The sequence below is a fragment of the Vanessa atalanta genome, chromosome 24 (genome assembly GCF_905147765.1).
Source record: "Vanessa atalanta chromosome 24, ilVanAtal1.2, whole genome shotgun sequence".
Classification (NCBI taxonomy): domain Eukaryota; kingdom Metazoa; phylum Arthropoda; class Insecta; order Lepidoptera; family Nymphalidae; genus Vanessa; species Vanessa atalanta.
The window spans coordinates 3627338-3652637 of NC_061894.1; the positions used below are offsets into that span (position 1 = coordinate 3627338).

The 25300-nt window shown below is 32.2% G+C and overlaps 2 protein-coding genes across 2 annotated transcripts; one reads left to right on the top strand and one right to left on the bottom strand.

Moving 5' to 3' along the window:
* Positions 1 to 87: 87 nt before the first annotated feature.
* Positions 88 to 6094, top strand: LOC125073608 (probable enoyl-CoA hydratase). Its single transcript, XM_047684498.1, has 6 exons — positions 88 to 302; positions 478 to 710; positions 3040 to 3190; positions 4093 to 4242; positions 4775 to 4972; positions 5430 to 6094. Exons 1-6 carry the CDS (start codon positions 164 to 166, stop codon positions 5549 to 5551), a joined length of 993 nt encoding a protein of 330 aa, XP_047540454.1. The 5' UTR covers positions 88 to 163; the 3' UTR covers positions 5552 to 6094.
* Positions 6095 to 6156: 62 nt separating this feature from the next.
* Positions 6157 to 8310, bottom strand: LOC125073609 (proteasome subunit beta type-5). Its single transcript, XM_047684499.1, has 6 exons — positions 8082 to 8310; positions 7834 to 7935; positions 7656 to 7755; positions 7355 to 7548; positions 6711 to 6849; positions 6157 to 6356 (listed from the first exon to the last, which is right to left on the bottom strand). Exons 1-6 carry the CDS (start codon positions 8223 to 8225, stop codon positions 6190 to 6192), a joined length of 846 nt encoding a protein of 281 aa, XP_047540455.1. The 5' UTR covers positions 8226 to 8310; the 3' UTR covers positions 6157 to 6189.
* Positions 8311 to 25300: the final 16990 nt, after the last annotated feature.

Sequence of the window (25300 nt, forward strand, 5' to 3'; positions counted from 1 at the left end):
AATGTTTTGTTAATTAAGCGTATAAACAAAATAAATCACTGAACTTTTTAAATATTGAATTGTCAATTTGACAACTAATAAACATAACCTAACAGTTTAGGAGAATATTGCCGGAACGTAATATAGTACTTAATAAATATTAAATAGATTAACATAATTAAGCATGAGGAGTTTGATTAAAAAGTTTTTCTCAGTTACAAATTTATCATTTGCTAGGATAAGTACTGTTAGGCATGCTTCATCCAAAAGTGATGCACAAAAACCGAAGGAAGAACCAAAGAATGTCGAGCAAATTAAAAAGAGTAAGTTTTATTAAAATTATTAACTAAACACCTGACAAAATATACTTAGTTGGGCAACAAAGAATTATCTTTATTTTTATCCAAAATAGAGTGACTTTGTATATTAAAATTAATGTGATTATCTATATTAAAATTAATGTGAAATTGGATGTATCTTTAAAATTTTAAATTACAGACATATGTGTGGAAAAGTATGGTGGTGTGACAACTCTAAATATAGATCGTCAAATAACTCGAAATAGTCTCGATGAAGCCACTTTAAGGGAGATGACTGAAGCTATTAATGCCTTTGACAAAGATGCCGAAGCAAAAGTCCTAGTGTTCAACGGTGAAGGCGGAAGTTTCTGTTCAGGATTCGATCTGGATGAAGTTGGAGAAAAAGGATACCATACCTTAGTAGATGCAGCGGTTTGTATTAATAAATACCTGATATAATAATTAATACCTTAAGGGCTAAAAATTTTGCAAGCATTGTGACAAGTATCTTTTATTTTTCTTTTTTATATATTTAGTCTAATAGTCATTGTTAAGTATATAATTCTTATCTTTATTATTAATGAAAAAAAGAAATTAAAATCAAAGATTGAAGATATAGACAGTAGTTCTATTATCAGCTATGATTTTGGAGGTATATTTCTGTAGTACCTATATTAGAGCCTTGTCTGTAGAAGATCTGATGGCATCTTTCTTCTAGTAGTCTATAAATAGATAAATAAAATTGATCATGTTATAGTTTATATGGGCACCTTTCATTCCCTATTTAAGTTTCACACATCTGCAGGAAACAAATGTTATTACAGGTTCATGAGATGCTCTCGGTGGTAGGGCTTTGTGCAAACACTGGGTAGGTACCACTCACTTATGAAATATTCTGCCGCCAAGCAGCAATAATTGGTATTATTGTGTTCATAATGGATGGTTGGTTGGATGGATGGTTCATAATTCTAACAGTGTAAAAATGTCTTTAATAGTGGTGATCACTTAAAGAAGTGTATGTAGTGCCTTAGATCCTGTGATATGTGGCACATCTTCATTGTAAGAAGTGGTTTATACTACCTCCTTGTGCTTTATAAACTGTTTTCAAAAGTCTTGCCAGAGTGATTGTTGATTTTATGTACCCATAGCAAGTTAGGCTATAGCTACTAGTATAGTATATTATTCCTGAAGGTAGAGTATTCCTAATGTATACCTGTGTGGAATACTTAATCAAAATCTGGCCAGTGTTTTTAACTTGGCCACTGACTCATCACATATCTGCAGGCAAACAGCTTACTTAGTGATGCTAATATGCTGATTGGGAAAGATAAGGAATGGTTAATATTTCTTATCTACGGATGGTAATGACCACTTAGCATCAGGTGGCCCGTTTGCTTACCTAGCATGTATATCACACTTCTACAAGTCCTTTGTACTCACACACTTTCATTCGCCGCTGTTATTGTGTAGATAGATTCAACAAGTATTTTAAGTGTATCTGTCTTAATATGAACTAGAAAAAGATTGGGTCACTTTTAACAGCCATATCCTACATAAATTTTGTTGGATTAACTTCCTGAGGCATTCCTTCGAAATCGTCTGAATGTTATTTGTGTACATATCCAACGTCACGTCAAGATATAAAACTCTGCTAAGCTTCGAAAAGAAAGCTGACTATAAAACTAAAGATACGAAAGATAAGAACAGTAAAACACTTAGGAATACCAAACAAATTAAAAGTTGTTAAACTTTGCAGAGAGCATAACTAAAATTCGATTATACGAAGAAGGTTCGTAGTTACGAAATTAAGACACTGCTGGGCTGATCGCGCATATCTTAGGACTAGTGGCCATTGTAATAAGCGTGCCTTTAATTGAGACGACGGATGGTAATATGCCCCTTTAACTGGGTAGAAAGATGATATGGTAACGAGACTGGTTAGAGATTGGTGCTGTTTGGGAAGTCCAATATGGTACTATGACAGTAAAGGAACTTGTTTGGGCACATTACATTACATTAACAGTCTGTAAATTTCCCTTTGCTGGGCTAAGGCGCCCTTTGAGGAGAAGGTTTGGAGCATATTCCACCACGCTGCTCTAATGCGGGTTGGTGGAATACACATGTGGCAGAATTTCGTTGAAATTAGAAACATGCAGGTTTCCTCACAATGAATTATAAACACAAATTAAGCACATGAAAATTCAGTGGTACTTGCCTGGTTTTCAACCCGAAATCATCGGTTAAGATGCACGCGTTCTAATAACTGGGCCATCTCGGCTCTTATCTATTTGTCATTTACACAATTAGTTTATGTAATACAAGAACACAATAGAACTTCGATTAACCGTACACTTAATTATCCGAACGCTGACTTAGGTTTTCCGAACGTTGGCGCGTTGCACCCTTCCGTGCAACTGTACAATGAAGACTTGACGAATTTATAAAGTTAAAAAAAGCAACTGCCTTTTATTAGGTGTTTTATATTTTAATAAGTATGTCAAATTTTAATAGACTGTACTGTTTTTACGTGAAAAAGTTGTTTTTGTTTGATCTTGTCCCAAAGTACCCATATTTCGATTTTTAGAACTTTTGATTATCTACACTGGTCTAGTTCCCAATTAGTTCGGATAAACGAAGTTCTACTATACGAGCAGAGGCTTTCAAAATATTCTACCTAAGAAACTAAGAAATTTACATCCCAATAATCTGTGTGAAGCAGTCATTCTTTGTAATAACTTGTTTTCATTTATTTATTAAACAGTCTCGTCTTTTACGTCGACCACTCTGCGACAAGCCGACTATAGCTGCAGTCACGGGCTATGCAGTGGGAGAAGGCTTCGAGCTGGCTTTGGCTTGTGACCTTCGAGTGATCGAAGACACTGCGGTACTAGGATGTCTTGGGAGGCGATTTGGTAATATTTATTAAATATTCGAATGAGACTCTTATTTAATTTAAAAAATAGTTTTTTTTTTTTTAATAAATTTGGTAATTATACCAATATTATATTATAATATTAATGTCCTACTGCTGGTCTTAGGCTCTCGTTTTAAGGTGAAAAGTTTGATTTCAATCCACCAAGCACCGATACGGATTGGACGATACACGCGTGGCAGATTTTTATCCGATACATGCATGTTTCCTCACGATAATTTCCTTCAACGCAGAGCGTGAGACAAATTACATAAATATTAATTAAACACACGAAATTTCATCGGTACTTTTCAAGGTTAAAACGTGCTATCCTTGATTAGGTTTCAAGTGTTTTAATTACTCAGCCATATCTCATAATATTCAGAAATATGTGATGCGATATAGTCGACCTTTAGAAATATTCTTACGAATCGCCTTTGAATGCACGTAAGGCTGTTGATTCTGCGCCTGAACTGTTTCCAGTTATATAGTAACTATATATTTCGCTGGTCTCTCTTGAAATTGGCTGTCGTGCCAAAATCGGCCAGGTGGAAATCATCATCAACATTTCTCAGTAAATGGTTTATCTAGAGCAATTGTTTTTTGAATTAATTAAGTTCGTATCAATAAATAGTAAATATTTGACAACATCACATACATTACTCTGATCCCAATGTAAGTAGCTAAAGCACTTGTGTTATGACAAATCAGAAGTAACGACGGTACCACAAACACCCAGACCCAAAACAACATAGAAAACGAATAAACTTTTTTACATCGACTCGGGAATCGAACTCGCGACCTCAGTGTGGCCTACCCGTGAAAATCGGTGTAAACACTACTCGACCACGGAGGGCGTTGTATACAGTAAGAGGGCTTCATCATTGATGTTTTCTGTTCCAGGCGCTCCTCAAAGTCTCTATGGTGGCAGGCGACTGACTGCTCTCATAGGGCTGTCTCGCGCTTTGGACTTGTTAATGACGGGTCGGCCAATTTCTGGTTGTGATGCGAATGCTATGGGCCTCGCCTGCAAGCTTACCACTACTGGCACAGGTATGATTATCAAAATATTTACATTCCATGCATTAATTAAAATATCTTAATAAATTATTACTTTATTTTTCTAGCTAACTTCAGGAGATATTGTCCTGTATTATATTATAATTTATATTTATGTATAAAAGCTTATGTGCCACCATCGCTATCCAGTGCGCCATCTAGTGGCGAGTTACAACAAAGCTTATATTTTCTAGATTTTCCAAATAAATATAGGTCTTAAAATACAAGGGGTCTGTCAAACGGTCTCAATGACTATTGAAATGAATACTGTTAATTAACTTACATTTCTATTTTCAGAAATATCATTTTTCAAAGACTAAAAACAACAAATATGACAAAAACTTTTACTAACCGAATGGTGCATGCAGGTTTAATATTGTGTTAAGACTTCTTGAACGAGCAAAGACAAATACAAGAATCGAACTTGCGTCTTGTATATTATAGAAGCTTATAATGGATACTGAAAAAAGCTGTAGGTATAAACTTATAATTTAATACATACAATTTATTCCGCATGATAATCCAGCGCTCGGCGAATCGATTAAATTGGCAAAATCTCTCATCAAGTTCCCACAAAACGCACTGATAATGGACAAGCTAGCGGCTGTGAACTCTCAGTTGAATCCCAATAGTGAAGAGAGCATGCGGGATGAAGCAGTGATGCAGAGCTTGTTAGGTTCAGCTATTGAAGATTTAAACCAAGGGATTAAGAAGTTCCAAGGAGGTAACTAATCATTTCATTTAAGTAAAATTTTGCGCAAAAAACTCTTATTAAAGAAACGCTTGAAGCTTATTGTAGCACTCTGCTCCAGTGGATATCAAAAGGATATCCTGCAAAAATGAATCAAAGGTTTCCTTTGTATTGTTTCTTAATAATCCTATGTAAATAAAAAAATATTGTGGCCGATAGCTTAGGAAAAATAATTTAACATAATCAAAATAATGTGGGTTGAAACAATTTGCTTTCAATCGTTTTCTACTTTTCTGAAGAAAATATATACTATACACACAATTCTTTCAGTATCCACAACTGAGAAAAAAGTAATCAATTTAACTAAAAATTTATATTCAAACTTTAACATAACAAATTCACCCAACATCCATCAAAGATATCAGCTCAACTTGTACAACCTTACATAAGATATACTTAGCATGTTATAAAATATACATATATTTTACAGGAATTGGAAAACATGGCAAGTTTTATAAGCTGACTGATGTGCCTTTAAAAGATTGGGAGCTGGAAGAAACTATTGAAGAAGTTATTGTTAAAGAGGATGAGGATAAAAATAAAAAAGCCTAATTATTTATACCTACCTTAGATTATTCATGTATCTAGGTAGAGTGTCGCACTACAAAAGAACGAAAACAAATGAGCCAACTTTATTACTTTAGTGTGTGTGTATTTAGTGGCCAACTGTCGGTCACCATTGTTTCGACGCATTTTCTAAAACTACTCTGCTTTAAGTACAAGTTTGTTAAACTGTGACATTTTATCTAGAAATAGAAATAATCAGGGATACCTAGTATTAGGATGCTATTTCGCCTGACCCTTTTTTTAAGTTTGATTTAAGTAGTTCCTAGCCTATTTCTATTGAGCCATTGAAATAAACGCCAAATTAATATTGTTATAAGTATTTATTATTGAACTTAATCTGTTATTGTTTTCATTAGTTTGTATAAAAAGAATAATCTGTATTTGTATTGAATAAAAGTATTAAGGATTTTCAGAATTGATGTTGTAAAGTATAAATCACCTGCTGCTTGATACTTTCAGGAACAAAACACTTGACAAAAAAGTGATTGTTATATTGTTACCAAGTATTATTACATTGCCTCAAAAGTACTTAAAAAATATACTTAATAAAAATTCCTTTGTTATCAATGAAGATAAATAAAACACGTCAATGCATTAAATGTTATATATTAAAAAACTTATATTTATTCATCCTTGACCCCCTTCTCCTCTTGGTACTTATAATGCAAGTCAGAACAGTCCTCGTTGGAGATGTTGACCCAGCCCTTGTCACTGATGTGGTACACACGGATAATACCGCCGGAGTAAGCATCGCGGTGCGTTGCGTGGTAGATGGCGCGACGTCCCAACTCTGGATAAAAATTAAGTATTGTTTATTTTTTGTATGGGATGACAGGGAAACTACTACAAATAAATGTAAGACGTATAAGCGACGATGACGGCGACGATGACGACGACGATGCCACTTTAAACACTTAACAGAGATCTAAGATGTTAAATTGTTTGTGCCTATAATTAAACCTCACTCTCCATTCTATCTTAGAATAACCAATAATTGTGTGGTATCAACCTAATCATACCAGTAAAATACCTTGCTAATTAAACCTACTTTTCTTTAATTAACTCATGTTTAAATATATAAGAATTAAAGGTAAAGTATACCACTTATGTGTAAAAAATATTTGATCCTTATTCAGGTACAAACCTTGAGCCTCAAGATCTTCAAGATCCCAATGGTATCCAGAGTCCAAAACACCAAATGCATACACAGAACCAGAACCAACTGAGAACACTTTCCCTGGAGTACGAGTTCCCTCACTGTCTACATAATACAGTTGTGCACCCTAGAATAAAATTAATGGATTATATTATGAGTAGCCTATTAATATAGTTTGTATCATGTAACTTTGCTACTTAGAAGTATGACAACATTGTATGTACACAGTTCAATCAAATGGTAAAAAGCAATATTAGTAATAAAAGGAATTGTTACTATTCTTTTTTTAAAAAAAACTCAAGCTACTTTAAATTTATTATTAATGGCTTGAATATTATAACTTTTATGACATAAAGATATATTCATACATTTAAGTAACAGCCTGTATATCTCCTACTGCTAAGCTAACTTTTGATCCTTTGAGAAGGTTTGGAGCTAATTCCACATGGCTGTGGTAAAATTTTATTTAAAATAGACACGTGCAAGTCTCTTAACAACATGAGATTATTTATAAACTCAAATTAAACACATGAAAATTCTTAATACATAGTTACACATTGTAACATATTTTTATACAAGAATAAGAAATGCCAGAAATGTATCAAATATATCAACTTGATAATAGTATATACCCTTTTATCGAATCCAGCTAGCATCATTCCCATGCTGAGTCCCATGCCTTTGTAATTGTACACCATGTTGGCCATCAGTTTGCTGGCTGCGGCCACTGAGATACGCTCACGGTTTCGTAGCTCATAGAGTCTGCATTGCTTAGCTAGCACACGGTCCCAGTAGACACAATCTGCAGCACCGCCAGCGAGTGTACCTTAACAAAATAATAATAATAATGTGATTTCTCATATAAATTTAAATTACACAATGTAAGACATGTTTTATTTCTTTATGTTTTTAAATTAATTTTATACCACTTACCAAGTAGATAGTCATTGATTTCTACAATTTTCTTCATTGACTGAGAACCAATGAACTGACCACCAGTTGCTCGTGAATCTACGGCAAGTAATACTCCTCCCTAGAAACGAACAATTTATTGGTGTATATATGTATCTAGTCAATATTATAACTACAAAGGGAATATTATTATACATACCTTATAACGAAATCCAAGAGTAGTCGTACCATGATCGAACTCAATTTTTATTTGGCGTCCAGTCTCATCTTTCGTATTAAACTGAGCTAAAGTCTCTACCGGCTAAAAAAGACAACATAACGGAATGACCAAGATAATATATAAAAAAAATATTTTAAGTTTTCGATACAAGTCTTTGCTTGGTTACGTTTAATATTTAAAATTCTTACTAAAACAAAAGGATTTTCGGCAAAATAACCTTCACTTACGTTTGCAAACGGAGGAGTCGCAAGTTGAGAACAATTTATAAAATTTTGTGTGTATCCTAGTACGTCATTATTAATAGAAGCAAGCGAATCAATCGGTTTTAAGTTTATTTTCTCGTCTAAACGACTAAGATCTAATAAAGCCATTTTTTTTAGTTAATACTTATTGAACAAACTTTTTGGATTTTAGAATACGAGTACGGAATGACAAGCGAAAATAAAATGCTAAATAACGCTGTATATGATATGACAGCTGTCAGTGTCGTTATATGTACATGGTTATACTATTCAGCCTACTCATAATAATGTAATGTTCTGTATATTACAAACAAAATAAAATCTTGCTCATAATAAAATTATAATTATCTTAATATATAGTTCATTTCTAAAAACTATATAAAGCAAATGGTGAACTAAAAATTAACATATTTTTTGTGTTAATTGATGTAGCCAACAAGATTTCCATTATATAATATAATAATAATAGCGTTCCCTAATGTTTTAAATTATGCTTTTTGTTAAATAAATTTGGAATTAATGCTATTATATTATTCTTTATAAATTATATTTATTTCATAAGCTACTACTATTCAACACAAGATGGCGGATGTACTTTCAATGTTTAGTTCTGTCTTTTCGATAAGTGATGGCGCTACGCTCTACAAATGTCATTGTCTTATATTGTAAAGCTTAGAATATAAAACTAAAGGCAATTTGTTTAATAATCCAAATATAAAAACAGAAAATAAATGCATTTAATTTGAGATAAGAAAATATATTTATATTTAATTTCTGAAGTTTTTTTGTTTTCGTTTTATAATAAAAAAGGAAAGTTGATTATTTATACCATTGCATAATTTGAAATATATAAAGCTTGAATGAGATGTTTACCATGATACGAAGCCATTTTATATGAAATTCAAAAAACCTGAACATTACATTACGAAGTCTTGGTTCACTTTTTTGTAAAAAGAGAGAAAAAAATATCTTAAGAATATTAAATAATAGGTATTGACAAACAACAACGTTTATAATTTGGAATCTCTCTGGTTTAAATAAAGACTTATCTGACGAAATAATTACGACATTATCGTTAAGTGTTTAGTAATAAAAATTAGGATACAATTTTTAGTCTTGGAGCTTATTCTGACACGCAGCTTAGACATGCTTCATTTGTTTTTGTATCCAATATTGAATCTAAAGTTTTGTGAATGTGCTTGTATAATTATAATAGTTTTCTTATCACCCCTTTTACTTCAAAACTTGATTTCCATATTAATTAATGTATTTTTTTGAAAGACATTTCTAACATTACTTTACTATGAAGTCTTGTTTATATAAATTTGCAAGTCTCCGTAGGATACGTACACATAGATATCGATACATAGTGAGTTCTGTCGGTCGATCGCATTCATATTTCTCGCCCATACGCCAAACTGCCGACTCGTAACTTCATTCGCTCTCTCAGGGTTACTACCCCGTCTTAATCAAATAATGCGGAATACAAATTCAGGCGAACAGCAATAACATTTTCAAGTGCGAGTTTAATATTGTAGGTAGGCAGTATAGCGGAGATCATAGACATAAATTTTATCTATTTCTAAAATATCATTCATGTCAATATCATTTTTAATTTAATTTAATATATTAAATCGTATTTTAATGCAGAATTTATTTAGTTAAATTGGTTTTAAAGTCTGATATTGATAAGTATAAATTATACTATTATATATTGTATGATAACTGCAATGAAGCTTAAATTATAGTGAAGTGAAGTTATAGTAATCGTTCACGATAAATTATATTCTTAGTAAAATAAATAGTTTGCTTGGAAACCGGTGCTTATATAAGATTGCTAAGATCCGAAAGTCGACTAAATTTCACGTCAGACATTAAAATAATTTACAAAAATGATTACGAAAACAAGGAAAATAAATTTCCATTTAAAGTTTTATTTTTAGTATAATCTGTATACATTCAGGATACACGAACCATAAATGTATATATACACATACGCATACACACCGTCACTCTCATGCATACCTACGGCTCTTTAGAAATGAGTTTTTTTTAAGTGAGGAAGAGAGGAAAAAAACATCTAAGACGCTCTCAATTTTGAATAAAGAACAAATATATAAATCAAAATGGAATCAAACGCGGTCGAATTCATAAAACAGCAATCTCTTCCCGGCGACCTTTGGGTACAGATTTTCAATCCGTATGTATCAATATAGGCTAGAAGTACGCAGATTCATATTATATTTGGATAAGAAATATTATTTAAAATATTTAGTATCGAAAGAGTAGAAGGAATATTATTATTCATTTCCGTATTTTCATTTTTATGGTGACATTGAACCTCTTGAAAAGTGTAATCTTCTAGATGTTTAACATTTTTCCCTTCCTTAGCGAGTTTCCAATAAATATATTTTTATAACCAATGGGCATCTACATACATCACGTACATCTTACCAATGGACTAGCACGGCTGCATATCTAAAAGTATTTCGTTAAAATAATATCGTCAAGTTAAACCAGAGCTCTCGTTGCGAATTGGGATACAGAAAGTTGTTTTTGTTGAGAAATACATACGATCACGAAACACATTACAGAACACACGTGATTACTTATAATACTAGTTACGATCTCTTTGCGTTCTAACAGAACGATGTTTCGATGTTAAATTCCTCCGACAATATAATTTATAAAAATATATTTTAAAAAAAATCCTATTATTACAAATTATTATTAATCGGAATAACTATGAAGATTCTAGAACAAAACTACAATAACCAACATTATAAATACTAATCCTCATTTATACCTCACATTTCACCTCTATCCCAAAACATTCAAATTGTTGATGTGTTAAGTATATAATTTGTTACGGTTAAAACTTTAACTCAAAGATGAGTCAAATCCAAAAGTCGTGAATCCAAGAAAGTCACGATTCGGATTCCAAAACTGCATATTAAGAAATGTTAACCTAGCCCAAGAAAATAATAGCCTAAAAATTCATAATTGCAACTTATGAAGGCTACAGTCACACCGAAGCCGAATGCTTTATATTAATTTTATGATAAATAAAAATGTACATTGTTACATGTTAAAATTTATAATGTCATGATAAGTGTCTCGTTGATTTAGTAGCTAGTATATAAATCTATATATTATGAGGTAAGGTAGGCTGATAAAAGGAGTGGAGATGTCGAAAATATATTCAGAGCATTGATTTAGATCTCACGCTCGATTTTTTTTCAAAAAAAATTTATATTGAGGTTACTTTTGAAACAAATTTATTTAAATATAATATTGACTTCTATATATACGATACTTAGAATAACAATTTACATACATAGTGCGATTGTATTCTTTACGATTTATCTGTAACAAATTTCTTCTTAATTATTGCGTAAGTTTTTTTTTTTTAGCATTAGCAGCCCGTAAATGTCCCACTGCTGGGATAAAGGCCTCCTCTCCCTTTGAGGAGAAGGTTTGGAGCATATTCCACCACGCTGCTCCAATGCGGGTTGGCGGAATACACATGTGGCAGAATTTCGTTGAAATTAGACACATACAGGTTTCCTCACGATGTTTTCCTTCACCGCCGAGCACGAGATGAATTATAAACACAAATTAAGCACATGAAATTTCAGTGGTGCCTGCCTGGGTTTGAACCCGAAATCATCGGTTAAGATGCACGCGTTCTAACCACTGGGCCATCTCGGCTATAAGCGTAAGTTACTACATATTTAATAATGACTGATGTAATTACTAATACATGTTTACTTACGTCTTTATGATAAAAAATCCAGTTATCCTATTTGTTAGTTTACTTGGTGGTAGGGATTTTTGTAAGCTTGTCTGAATAACACATATACTATCGCCAAAAAAAAAAAGTTTTATTCCAGTTTGAAAGGTGAATAAACCTGATATAACATCTTAGTTCTTAAGATTGGTGGTTCATAGGCGATATAAGGTTAATATTTCTTACAATGCCGATGTTTAGTGGCAGTGGTGACCTTCAGGTGGCACATTTAATAAATAAAAAAAACCGAATTTATAAAATTAAATATTTCACTCGATCTACCATCGGTGTGATATGCGGTTCACGTTTGAAGCTTATTAGGGCATTCCTGTAAACTCGCGATTTAACAGGGTTAGGGCAAAGTTAGGTTCGGTTCCCATAGGAATCTTCGTTCTGAAAGTGCCCCTGTTTTGTCACGCGATGTCTTCTGGTATTTGGTAGGGTGACCATAATAACAGAATGATTTGAGTACTGATAATTACTAGAATATTTACTTTTTTGTTTCATTCATTTGAACTAAGTCCTGAAATACCGTCTTTTCCATTTTATTTATACGAAAACTGTTATGTTATTTTACTAAGTATTGATACTGCGTGACAAATAAATTTAAATTAATTTATCATTCTTAAACTTAAAAAATTGTTAATATTTGCTATACTATAAAAGAAAAATGCTATCCCGACATTTCCTGTTGAAATTATTAAGAGATGTGAAATGTATGAGTAATAACTATGTTTTTCACTGCCAAAACAAAATATTCCTCCGCGTCTGTCTTTCTGAAAGCTATAAACTTAAAAACAGTTTTTCATAGTGTTTTCACCAATGGACGGAGTGATTCATGACGAAGGTTCAGGTTTACAAATTAATTAAAAGTTTGTGTAAATTGGTTGAAATATGAAGTCGACTAGAGCGTTAAGCAATACCCTCACCATACGTGTGCAAAGCCGGGGCGGGTAGCTAGTTAAATGTAAATGTGATATATGCTAAAATTTTGCTGAAGAATCTTAATAATAATTGTGAAAAACAAATCGAATTCAAACTCATTGCTTAAAAAATGGTAATGGACAGACACAAAGAATGAGTGTTTTATTCTAAAAAGATTATTTTATACATAAAGGTTTTTATTAAAGACTCAAGTTAGAAGCTATTTTGTTACACAATTTATAATCTATTTTAATTCAAAAGTTTCCCTTTTATTATATTACTGAAAAGTTATCTAATAATAAACATTGAACAAAAATCTATCCATGTCAGAAGATCTCGGACATCATCCCGCCCCGGGGTATACAAGACCGACCAAACGAAATAATAATAAAAATATATATTATTTTCTTACAATCATTAAACTTTTTCCGTGATTTTTTTTTTAAATTTGAAACGGCTTTCCTGACTCTGTGTATAAGTACTGGAACTTTTCTTCTACGATATATATATTTTTTATAATAAAATACTAACTAATAAGTGCTAGTATTCTACTAAGATTAAGATCTTATGAAGAACTGTCTGTGTGTTTGTAAATTTTAATCTAGCAATCTGATTCGATTTTATTTTATTTTAGGTCTATGTATCGATATTTATTGAGATAGGTATTTGAGACCATATAACTTCACGATAAAATACACGAAGGAGTTACGTTTAAATTTGGTGAAATCACGCGGAGTTAACATAGTATGTATATGAATAATTCGTTACTGATGTTCGCCCACACTATAGTTCAATGAAAATATATATTATTAGTAGACGTTTTCAATATTATATTTTTCTTATTTTGAGATTAATAATATGAAAGTTACTCTGTTACGTGTTGTTTAAGTTAGCGATATTTTTCCATACATTTGTTAATAAAACTTGGTTATTCTGAGAGTTTTCATAAACATTCTATAGTTACATATTGTGATAGACATGAAATCATACATTCTATCGTTAGCGATGATTTGAGGATGTTTTACGAAGTTACGATTCGCTGTAAGAAATAACCTCTTTTCTCTACTTTATTTATAAAAAAAATTCTCCTTTAATTTTTACTATTTTAATTTAGTAAACTAGTTATACATAATAAAAAAATAAACATAATATTTTATTATAATCGTTTATTAGAAAGTGTGTCCACCAAAGAAGGACTTTTTTTTAATAGGGACTTATCCGAAATGATCACGAAATCATTGTGAACCTACATGAATTTTCGGGCCCACCTCGCGGCTGTCATAATGTCATACATTTCAGAGGCACTTTAATGAGAGCGGTCCACGGTCTATTGACACTAAAATTGTTAGGAATTACTGTCTCGCTATAAAGCTATTAAGAACTATATCACGCTACGGGCCATAGAGTAAGTGGTTTATTTCGCCTATTATATAGATTAATAAAAAATATTTTATGCTATATCTCACGCAGACCAGATTATACGGCGAGAGAAAATTACTTAGAGGGAATACTACTAGTATGTTGATTAATTGTGTTTATGCTGCAAATAGGAGAATCTGAGTATTTACTTCATTACATTACATTCTTATTGGAAAAATGACTCAAGGAAAGTCATGTCTCGAAAGAAACGAATTGAACTCCGAGTAGCTTATAAGCTTTTTTATAACCAAAGAGATCCCAATCGCTCTCGTTAAAAATTTAAATAAATATGAAAAATTATGAATAAATATTGTTATTGTTCACAGCATAAATTAAATTCGGAATTTATTCGAAATTTAAAAATAACTTATTCCACAACTGAATTTCTAAACATAAAAACAGTTCAGTTGTCAAAATGAATATATACCTACTTTATTTAAGTAGGCAATATAACGTCATTCTAACAACATACAGTGTTGGTGTGATCTGGTTTGCAGGGTCAATCAGCCTTTTTTTGACACAAAACATCTTTACCTATCTTTCTAAGCCACACAATCAATCCAAGTAAATTATATTTAATATAAAAAGTTATTACTTATAATTAAAAAAAAAATCTGTAGATATGCATTTTTCTTTAACATAGAATAAAAATATTATTACTTTCGTCGACAATAATGCCATGTAATTTTTCAAAATAGATAACTTGCGAATTTACTAAGAATATTTATAATTATGCCAATATTAATCACCGGATGATTACAGATTATAAACCACATTTCTGTTTAAATCTTGAGATCGAGTCGTTTTACAAAAGGTCGCCATTATTCTAAATTTGAATATTAGACGAGTACGGATATATGGATTAGGCTTGAGTGTAAACGGGATGGACGATAATGATGTTACTTGATGTGAAATACGGCGTAATGTTGCACGCTCCTTATTAATATTCGAAAATAAAGAATGTTGCCATCTGCCCGGAGGTAAGGGGAGTAAATTTTTGTAATAGTGTTGTGGACTACAAATATCGACGAATCAAAATAATTTAAGGATTTTAGCTATTATATCCTCGTATGCATTTAAATTTACCGTTTTTAAGTTGTACCACTAAATGTTTTAACTAGAAGAAATACTTTGCATTAAAACATTAATGTTATTTTAATAAAACGCAAGATTAGGATTTACAAACAACAACATTACAATCTTGTTAAATTTATAATTTAAAAGTAATTTGTCGGGTACTTTTGTGGCAGTATAGATATTATGTGTGTCGTTAGAGATAGTGTGACGGGAGTGTGAAATATCAGAATCGGATACACAACATTTACTTTAATATTTTTAAAATATTCGTATTAAAATGGTGTATCTGGCGTTACAGAATAAGTGACGTCCAGTGAAGTTACGGTTAAAAATGACATGAGATTATAATAAAGTTAAAAAACAACTTTTAAAGTTAACATAGAATTTGTCAAATAAACATATAAAAATTCAATGTACTAGCATCCAACAAATACCAGAATAATATACGTCTTATATACACTATTTCTTATATACTATAGTACTGATTATCACTAATAAACTATTATATTAATAATCATTTTAATGCTAGCGTTGTCCTAAATTAATCGATATCATTCACATCACTAATACCACGATGGTGAGCGATAGTAGTGGTCGCGCCTCGGGCTGCGTGCGCGCCACCCTTTCATTTTCTAATTATATAACTGGCAACACGGGCCCGTGCGCGACCGGTAACAATTTGAATTTAGAATCGTGAAGAGTCATATCGAAAATATTAAAATCTTGATATAAATATTATAAAAAAATTCATCATTCTGTACTGATTACTACTTTAAGAATTACATAAATATATTATTGTTACATAGTTTTTCTACTTTCATAAAATATTAAAAAGGTATGTCTGAATTTTGCAAAATCTTCTTCAGATTTTTATAAGTTTTTTTTTTCTAAATTTACTATACCATTGTGTAAAGCAATAAATACAATTAAGTTAATAGCTCACACATACAAAAATCCATTTATTTATTCGAACTATTATTTATTTATAAATTTTACAATTGTGAGATAATTTGGCGGTTGCAGTTGAGCCCGCAAGGCACGCTTACAACATTACGTGTACCTACATAGCACGTAAACAATTTAGAAGCGTTCTTATTTTAAATATTTTTTAATTCTATTTAGTTACATTTTTTTTTCTGGATGATATTTAATTTCAAGATCGAAATTAAATGAATAATCTACATTAATATCACGTTATAAATTAAATATATTTGACTCTCATCTAATATGGTGTACCTACGTTCTTTTGTTTCCAAAGCTTAAAGTGAATTTTTATGACGCGCGCGCACAGGGTGACAGGGATACTAGTTACATGATGAAGTTGCTCGCTAAGCGTCAAGTTAAATGTCAGATCGCTCCAAATAGACAACTTCACACCGTATCTTATTTACAACGTTTAAATGTGTGAGTGAGTTATAGTAGTCGTGAAAAAGAAGAAATTACATTTATCATACCAACAATGATTATTTTATTATTAATGAGTAGGTTACTAATTATTTGCATGCAACTGAGGACTATTTTTAATTACAACGAAGAAGTATAACTTCTCACGCGCGTACAAAACTTCACGCACCTTTTATGCATTGTTATGGATATTTTTCATTGAGTTTTAGCTTCGTCTGTGAATTCGCTTCGCGTTTTTAGCTTCGTCGATGAATGCTAGTACCTTATCCTGAATAAAATTCGATTCCGATTCTCCGATTACCTGGGCAGTTTCCTATCACCAGTAGAGGCTATGAAATGGGGGAAACTTTTCAAAAAGGATTGTTCTGTAATTGTTATTGTATGCAAAATTTGACAGCAGATAATGTACTCTATATATAATATAGACGCTTTAGTATTAATTTTCAATGCATATCACGTCTGACCATGTCTCCGTAACATCAAATCAACTACAAAACTCAAATTATATTATTATATAATTTAATTCGTGGTAGAGTTACACTCATATTTATCGCCAAGCTAGTAATTACTAGTATTGTTGTGTTCCGGTTCGAAGGGTAATTGGTCAGTGATAACGTCTCAGTTCCAAACGTTGGTGGTGCTTGGGGAATGAATAGCAATAGTACTTTTTACAGTACCAATGCACTAACTAATCTGACACATTCGCCCGTCCACGTACTGATGAGGGTCACGGCGGTTTTATCTAGAATAACTGCATAGGATATTATAGAGCTCATGAGCATAGGTGCACTCCCAATTCACTCACTCTATCACTCTATAGACCAATGAAATAGATCGGGATAACCTGAGATAGGTATAACACCGACCGCTTTATGGGCACAAGATTTTTACATTAGCAGCTGTAAAATTTTCCCCGCTTGGTTAAGTCCTCCTCTCCCTTTGTGGAGAAGGTTTGGAGCTTATTCCACCACGCTGCTCCAATGCGAGTTGGTGGAATACACATGTGGCAGAGTTTCGTTGAAATTAGACACATGTAGGTTTCCTCACGGTGTTTTCCTTCACAGTCGAGCACTAGATGAATTATAAACACAAATTCAGCACATGAAACTTCAGTGGTGCTTGCCTGGGTTTGAACCCGATATCATCGGTTAAGATGCACGCGTTCTAACCACATGATAACGAGAAATATATATGTAGCCGGATGATTTTAAAGAGCATTCGTTTGTAATGAGTCTAGATAGATTATAAACTGTCGAAAAATTATGAACGTATATTGTTTTCAATATAACGGGCGAATTACAGTTGAATTGAACAAACAGTACAATAGAACAGTAATATGAAAAAACAATAAAATAACACACAGACCAATTAAATTTCCAACGATATCTAATACAAATTAGAAGCAGGAAGTAATGAGGATGAGAATAGTTCAAATCAGAATTTAAAAAAATAATTACGACTATATTATTGTGGATAGGTTTCGATGGGGTACAGTCAGGCACGGAATTATTAATATAGATTGAAAGCTCCACTCACATTTATCGAAAACGAAACTGTACAATCGAAACTTTACAATCCGTGTAAATTTATTATAAAATAATAGTCCTTATAATAATAGTCATTATCCGGTAACATAATATACAACCACTAGTTTTCGCCCGCGTTTTATAGAGCGGTCGTAGATTTTACGTATAAATACGTCCTTCCTTGGGGTTCGAGTTACCTTCATACGAATTAATCAAATTCAGTTCAATACAGAGATACTTTCACATATTAATTTATAATATAAAGGCGAAAGTTTTAATGTATGGCTGTTGGTTATTCTTTCATGCAAAAACTACTGAACTGATTTTAATGAAACTTTACATTAATATATCTTGAGCATGAGAATAAAATTTATAAAATATTGTGTGTATAATACCTGACAACCAACCCCTAAAATGCGAGCGAAGCCGCGGTTGAAATCTAGTTTATAATATTAGTATAGATAACATTGGATTACACGTAGTATTTTGTTCGCATTTGGCTTTCAATGATTACGCCTCAATCATTGGAATTGACGCAGATATTTTGAGACACAAAATGGACGTAAATTTTTATCGCGATGGAACTCGTACGTGGACTATTCAAAAGTTTTTAGATCTAAAACTATATTATAAAATTTCATTGAGAGTTATATTACCGATATACGTGTGTGTGTATCAAGGCTGTAGAATGTAACATAGCCTATAGAAATTACTTCGAAATTTGAAACCCACCCAAAGTTTCGCTCCATAATATATGTGAAAAACGAGCTATTATCTTGTAAATTGCTAAGTATTGTTATTTTTCAACAGTTATAGCAGACTTTATCATGTATATTTATTTATTTTTAAAATTTTTAAGCAAAGATCATACAGAAACATCCTAATATTACATAAATTTGATAAATACTTCTTTAAGTAAAAGCTGACATTTGACCTTTCCTATTCAATGAAATCTCAAATTATACAATGATTAATTGACCATAACAACTATAATTACACATTTTTTTATTTTATAAAAGATTACACAGTACCGTTGACAGCTGGCGCCTAGAGCGATGTACTAAAAAGTCGAAAAATCGGTCACAGATAATCAAGGAAATGCCTAAGGCCTTGTAATTAGTAATGAGGTGATGATGCGATGGATATAACACTTTCGATTTTTGTAAAGATTTTCTAATTCTTTTTAATTATTATCATTGGCGCACCATTCATGCTAAAAATTAAAAGACCTATAGGATTTTTTATAGTTAATCTTATCGAAGAATTGTACCTGCGACACATGTAGGGAGCCAACTCTACTAACATTTAACGGTTATGCTACGTTCCCGATCCAACTTCGACTACACCTCACATAAAATATCCTCAGCTTAATCGTAACTGAGCTCTAATTCTGATTATTAACATCGATTAGGATACGATTCCAATTATATTCGAATCCAACTTTGACCGAACCGCAATTAGATTAAAATCAAAATATACTTTATTCAAGTAGACTTTTACAAATACTTTTGAATCGTCATTTAACAAACTATATTAAATGAAGCTATCGTTTCGTTTGAAAAAATAGGAAAACGGAAGGGCAACGAGTACGTTTCGATTCGATTGCGAAAAAGTGTAAATTTTTTTGTAGATTGGGTAGGTGGATTTTTAAGAATCCACGATATTTTCTTTCTTTTCGTTAACTTTCAAGCTCAACGGTATTTGTGTGGACCTTTTTTTAATACGTTAGATGGATAGACAAACGCAAATCATGATGATAAATGATCACTACTACTCATAGACTTTGACACAGTAAGAGATTTTAACCATTCCTTACATCGCCTACAAACTTGGGAGCTAAGATGTTATGTCCATTGTGCCTGTAGCTACACGGGTTCACTCATCCTTTAAACCGAAACACGACGAATACTTTATATTGCGATTTTTAAGACATTTTCTGCCTCGCACAACCACTCTGTGGAACCAGTTTTCGTCGGCGGTTTTTCCAAACCGATATGACTTGGGAACCTTCAAGAAAAGAGCGTACTCTTTCCTGAATGGCCGGCAACGCACCTGCATGCTCCCAGATGTTGCAGATGTCCATGGGCGGTGGTAGTCACTTTCCATCAGATGAGCCTCCTGCTCGTTTGCCACCTCTGACATATATATATATATTGCTGATTATGAATAGAAGAAGAATAAAATAATATGTTATGAGTGGGTGATACCTACATAGACGGGCTTGAAACAACAACAAACAAGTATATTCATTTCGGTTACGTACGTTCTAGGACGTACGACAAAAAATAAAAGTTTGTCTAAATATTTTGGCGCTGATTAACGACAAAATAATGTTCTTGATGAGGTAATTTCAACTGATGATATTTTAAGCACAGCTAAAATAATAACGATGTAATCTAAATATAATTAAAACCTTTTTCTTTTAATAAAACATTTTTATCAATGTAGAGACTTTAATTATAAAAAAATACATTATTTATTTCATTGTTAACGTATCAACATTTATATATTGAGTTTTATTTTAATAGGAAATATGCAAATTAATAAATTATTTAACAGCAAATGGAAAATAGAAAACAAATAATTAATATAAGAATTTTAATTACGCAATGCTTATGGCGACAGATTCTTAATACCCTGTCAGAAGCAAAAACGATCTAACGGTCTAACGTCAGACCTGAGCGTAGACAATTTCGCGCGCGAAAGATCACCATCTCCTCTGTGGTCTGCCACGTGACCGCCAGAGGGGTCACGTGACTCTATTTGTACAGCTATAGCGCTTTTATTAACTCAGCTCTGGGTTCTTTATAGAGTCAGCAATCGATATATCATTGAAACCTCAAGTTTTATAAATACACAAAGCGATGAATAACATTTTTCTTTTAGGAGTTTGTTATTGCTTTTATTACATTTAAACAGTACATTTTTAATATTCGTGTAATATTGTGATATAATGTGTTTTAAATTAATTGCAAGGAAATAAAGGTTCTTTTAGTTATAGTACTATCTGAGTTTAGTCTATGAATGTAATGAAAATAATGTTATCCAAATAAATACGTATTTATCATGAAGATTTCAGTTGGGGATACAATTACTAGTAACACACCTATTTCAACAGTGAAGGAAAACATCTTGCGAAAATTAGACATGTGTGTATTGCATCAATCCTCATCGGAAGTCTAAGCCCAGCACTAGGACATTGGTTGGTTACTACTTGTTTATTTTTAAATATAGAATTTTGTCGCAAAGGCCAAAATGTTGCAAATATTATTCACAGACTAATAAAGCTCACTGACATCGGGTCAGTTATGTGCCTATAATCTGTATTGTCAATACTTCGCGCTGAGTGACACTTGACGTCCCGGTGCTAATCCCGGGGGATAACGTGAATAACGAATTGAAAATCAAATGGATGTGCCATTTTATTTCTCGTATCCGCGATATGAGAAATAAATTATCCATAATATGATTTATTTTATTGACTTGTTACGGTATGATTTATATATACGAGTATATGACTTTTGATAAACATATATATTAAGACAAAGTCAACAATCGTTTCTTTTTTTGTGGTAGTTGTTGACGAGATTTATTGTTATTAATAAAACAAATTTTGACAATTAGACTATATGCATATTTTTTATTTCAATATAAATTTTGGTTGAAACTGAACAAACACTAGTCTGTACAATTTTATATTTTTAATAAAATAATAAACTTTTTTATTTGACATTAAAATGAATAAATAGAATAAAATTAAATAATCAAATAGAAAAATACACTTCGACTAAATAAATTATTTAATATTGCCTTCAACTAATACCGCATCCGAATTTCTAACATTAACGTCGATCTCTCAAAATGAACAACACGAAGAGCGATGTAAGTGTTGATTTTTGTACTCAACGCTATCCCGGACTTTATTCCACACGCTTTCCCATGCGGTAATGAAATATCATTCCTCCCGGGATCGAGACGGCTAATAGTAAGCTCGTTATAGCCCTTGGGAAGTGCGGATTTGCACATAATTAGGAATTTTCGTGGTCTGTGGATATTAGGTGATCGTATTTAAGTTCGTTGCTTATATTACATAGAAGGAAAAAAAAAGTTGTGTCGTTTCTCTATGTCCTTTTATATTATCGGTCTTGAATATGGCGACATTAAAACTGTATATAAGCATCAGCAACGAGCACAAATTACGAAAAGGTAAATAATATTTTTGAACTTATGTGCATTTATATGAATTATGTGTAAATATATTTTCTACTCACAAAATCACAGTATTCCAAAGTGTGTGTGTCTGTTTGAAAATAAACGAAAGGAACATACATTACATTAGCAGCCTGTAAATTTCCCACTGCTGGGCTAAGGCCTCCTCTCCCTTTGAGGAGAAGGTTTGGAGCATATTCCACCACGCTGCTCCAATGTTTGTGGAATTATAACATGTGGCAGAATTTCGTTGAATTTAGACACATGCAGGTTTCCTCACGATGTTTTCCTTCACCGCCGAGCACGAGATGAATTATAAACACAAGTTAAGCACATAAAAATTCAGTGATGATAAAACCTTCTTATTTTTAAATTTAAAATATCCTTATTCGAATTTTTCCATTTATATTCAAGATTCAAATCTAAAATATCGGCATCAACTAAAACAAACACATTCGCCACGCTCACAAAGAACCGCAACATCAAAACGCAACTTAACTGGCATCATTACGAGATCTGCATAACTGCATTCGAAGCGCGGGATTGTCGCATCATCGAATCCCCCGGGATTCTAGTCCCGCACAATAAAACTCAATTGTAACCTTGTTATATACATCCCTATTTGTTAGAACCTGTTAAATAATTTAAAATTCTATGACATTGCATTACGGACGTTTTTTGTTTGACTTTGTCGTGTTTTACGGCGTTTTGTATTATTTGGAGGAATATGTCAACCCCACAGTTATTATATGCAAATAATACGCATAATTTAGGGTTTTGGCCTATTCCGTGTTTTATCTACTTATCTGTGAAATGGCTCAATTAGTGAAGCGTGTTCGTGCTGGTCTGCGGTCGGGGGTGAAATGCAAATGTGGTACCTACTCGTATAGAATATGCTAAATGATTTATCGTGATGATACATTATAATACACACTTAAGCTTTGTTGTTTCAAAAAGTATTTAATGTTTTTTATCACTTGTTACATATTAAAAAAAAAAAACATCGAGAATAAGTTCACTTAGTTAACACAATTAGGTGCCACAAGTAAAACCTATTTTGTGTTATGTTAATATTTTAGGTTTGACTTGTAAACATTACGAATAAAAAAAATTACCTCTACCAAAGATGTTGTTCCAGAATAAAATATCGAAACTTAAATAAAAAATAGATACAGATCATCTGACGGTGCCAAGAGTAAAAAAAAAAGGTTAAAATAGCGTTCTTTTTTTGAAATTAAACCATAACAGAAACATCCTCGACTGTCGTGATAATTCATTGTTCAATTTTCAATTACAATTTATATAAGTTTGAATTTGTCATTACAAACCAAATAGTTTTTATTTTTAAGAACATCGTAATAAATCAATGGACAATGGCACTTATACCTCATCGCTTATTTGACTCCTATGCTGAATTACATCCTTCTTTAGTACGAAGAATTAATAAAAAAAAAAAACATACTGAGTATTAGATAATACTAGAGTACACTTTAAAGGGTAAGGTATTCATGATTCATCCTAATTATATAATTTCATATTTGCGAAAATCCTTTTTCGTAAAGCTGTAATGATTTCCATGAAAGAACCTTTAAACCACACATGATGATAAAATTATAACAGGCTTGTTCCAAACATGAATCCCTTGAAACATTTTTAAGCACCGGTCACATACATTTATAACCATTAGCGGCTCACAAAAACGATTACAACCGCTAATCTTACCATATCTATAAAACTAAATAAATCAAGAAAAAAGCAAACACACGACTATTAATATCTCTATCCTTATACTTAAGTTCGGAAACGCGACGATAATTACAGTTCAGGAACGTTGAGTTTAACGTTTGAAAATTAAAAGAGTTGAGCGATCTCGAAACGCCACGTATCATTATGTTTGCATTATTTTGTTCTTGTTCGAACGCGACCCGAGGTTAAGTTGGGTCACGACACATCCCAATTAGGGGTGATTAGGCGTTGTAATTTATTGAGTGCGTTCATAAACGCGCTGTATCACCGCGGCGTGCTTTCAAGTTTCGAACGAGTGTCGTGGCGCCAATGTTTTTATTTATCTGTTGTGCTAATTTGCAAATGTGGCTTCTTAAAATTCTTTTATTGATTTTTTATAATTCCATCAATTAATCATTTCGTCTGTCGTCGACGCGGAATATTTAAATTTGTTGATTTTATTTTTTAATAAAATGTTGGAATTATTTCGTAAGGTTGGGGCGTTAAATGTTTTAGCGGGTAAGCTGTCCCAGACATTAATTATGGCGTGACCCCACTTTCCCGGGATTCTAAATTTAAGCGCCGCGCCGCCCTATGATTAGTCCCCATACACAATACACATTTAAAACTTTCCAGCCACATTAAACATCATAAAAAATATATATCTTACTTCGCTCGAGTGTTATAATTAACCCAAAAGTTTCGTATATGAAACACTTTGATATGTATTTACAAAAATATTGTTAATGCGTGTATGATTTTATGTCTGTTTTTGTAATTACTTATTAATATTGAAATAAAAATTTCTTTATAATGCTTTGATGAGTCGAGTTGGCCCAATGGTAAGAAAACGTGAAGGTAAACCGAAGATCACGGGTTCAAACTTGGTAAGCATTACTACATTTTTATGTGTTTAATTTGTGCATTGAGACAGCGTGGCAATAGAAGCTTCAAACATTCTCCTTAATAGGAAAGGACGCCTTGTCCCAACAGTGGAATATACCTTACTTTTTTTACTTTAGTTTTTGATGTATGTTTTATTATATTAGTGACGATGGACGACTACTTGTTACTAATATTATCATCATCCTCCTGCCCTTATCCCAATTTTATTTTGGGGCTAGCGCAGC

Bases quoted from the DNA above. Each gene is read 5' to 3' on its own strand.
- LOC125073608 (XM_047684498.1), top strand. From the start codon at position 164: ATGAGGAGTTTGATTAAAAAGTTTTTCTCAGTTACAAATTTATCATTT. The intron at 711-3,039 runs GTTTGTATTAAT...TTTATTAAACAG, and splicing joins ATACCTTAGTAGATGCAGCG to TCTCGTCTTTTACGTCGACC. The intron at 3,191-4,092 runs GTAATATTTATT...TTTCTGTTCCAG, and splicing joins ATGTCTTGGGAGGCGATTTG to GCGCTCCTCAAAGTCTCTAT.
- LOC125073609 (XM_047684499.1), bottom strand. From the start codon at position 8,225: ATGGCTTTATTAGATCTTAGTCGTTTAGACGAGAAAATAAACTTAAAA. The intron at 7,936-8,081 runs GTAAGTGAAGGT...TGTCTTTTTTAG, and splicing joins CGACTCCTCCGTTTGCAAAC to CCGGTAGAGACTTTAGCTCA. The intron at 6,850-7,354 runs GTATATACTATT...ATTTTATTCTAG, and splicing joins TAGCTGGATTCGATAAAAGG to GGTGCACAACTGTATTATGT.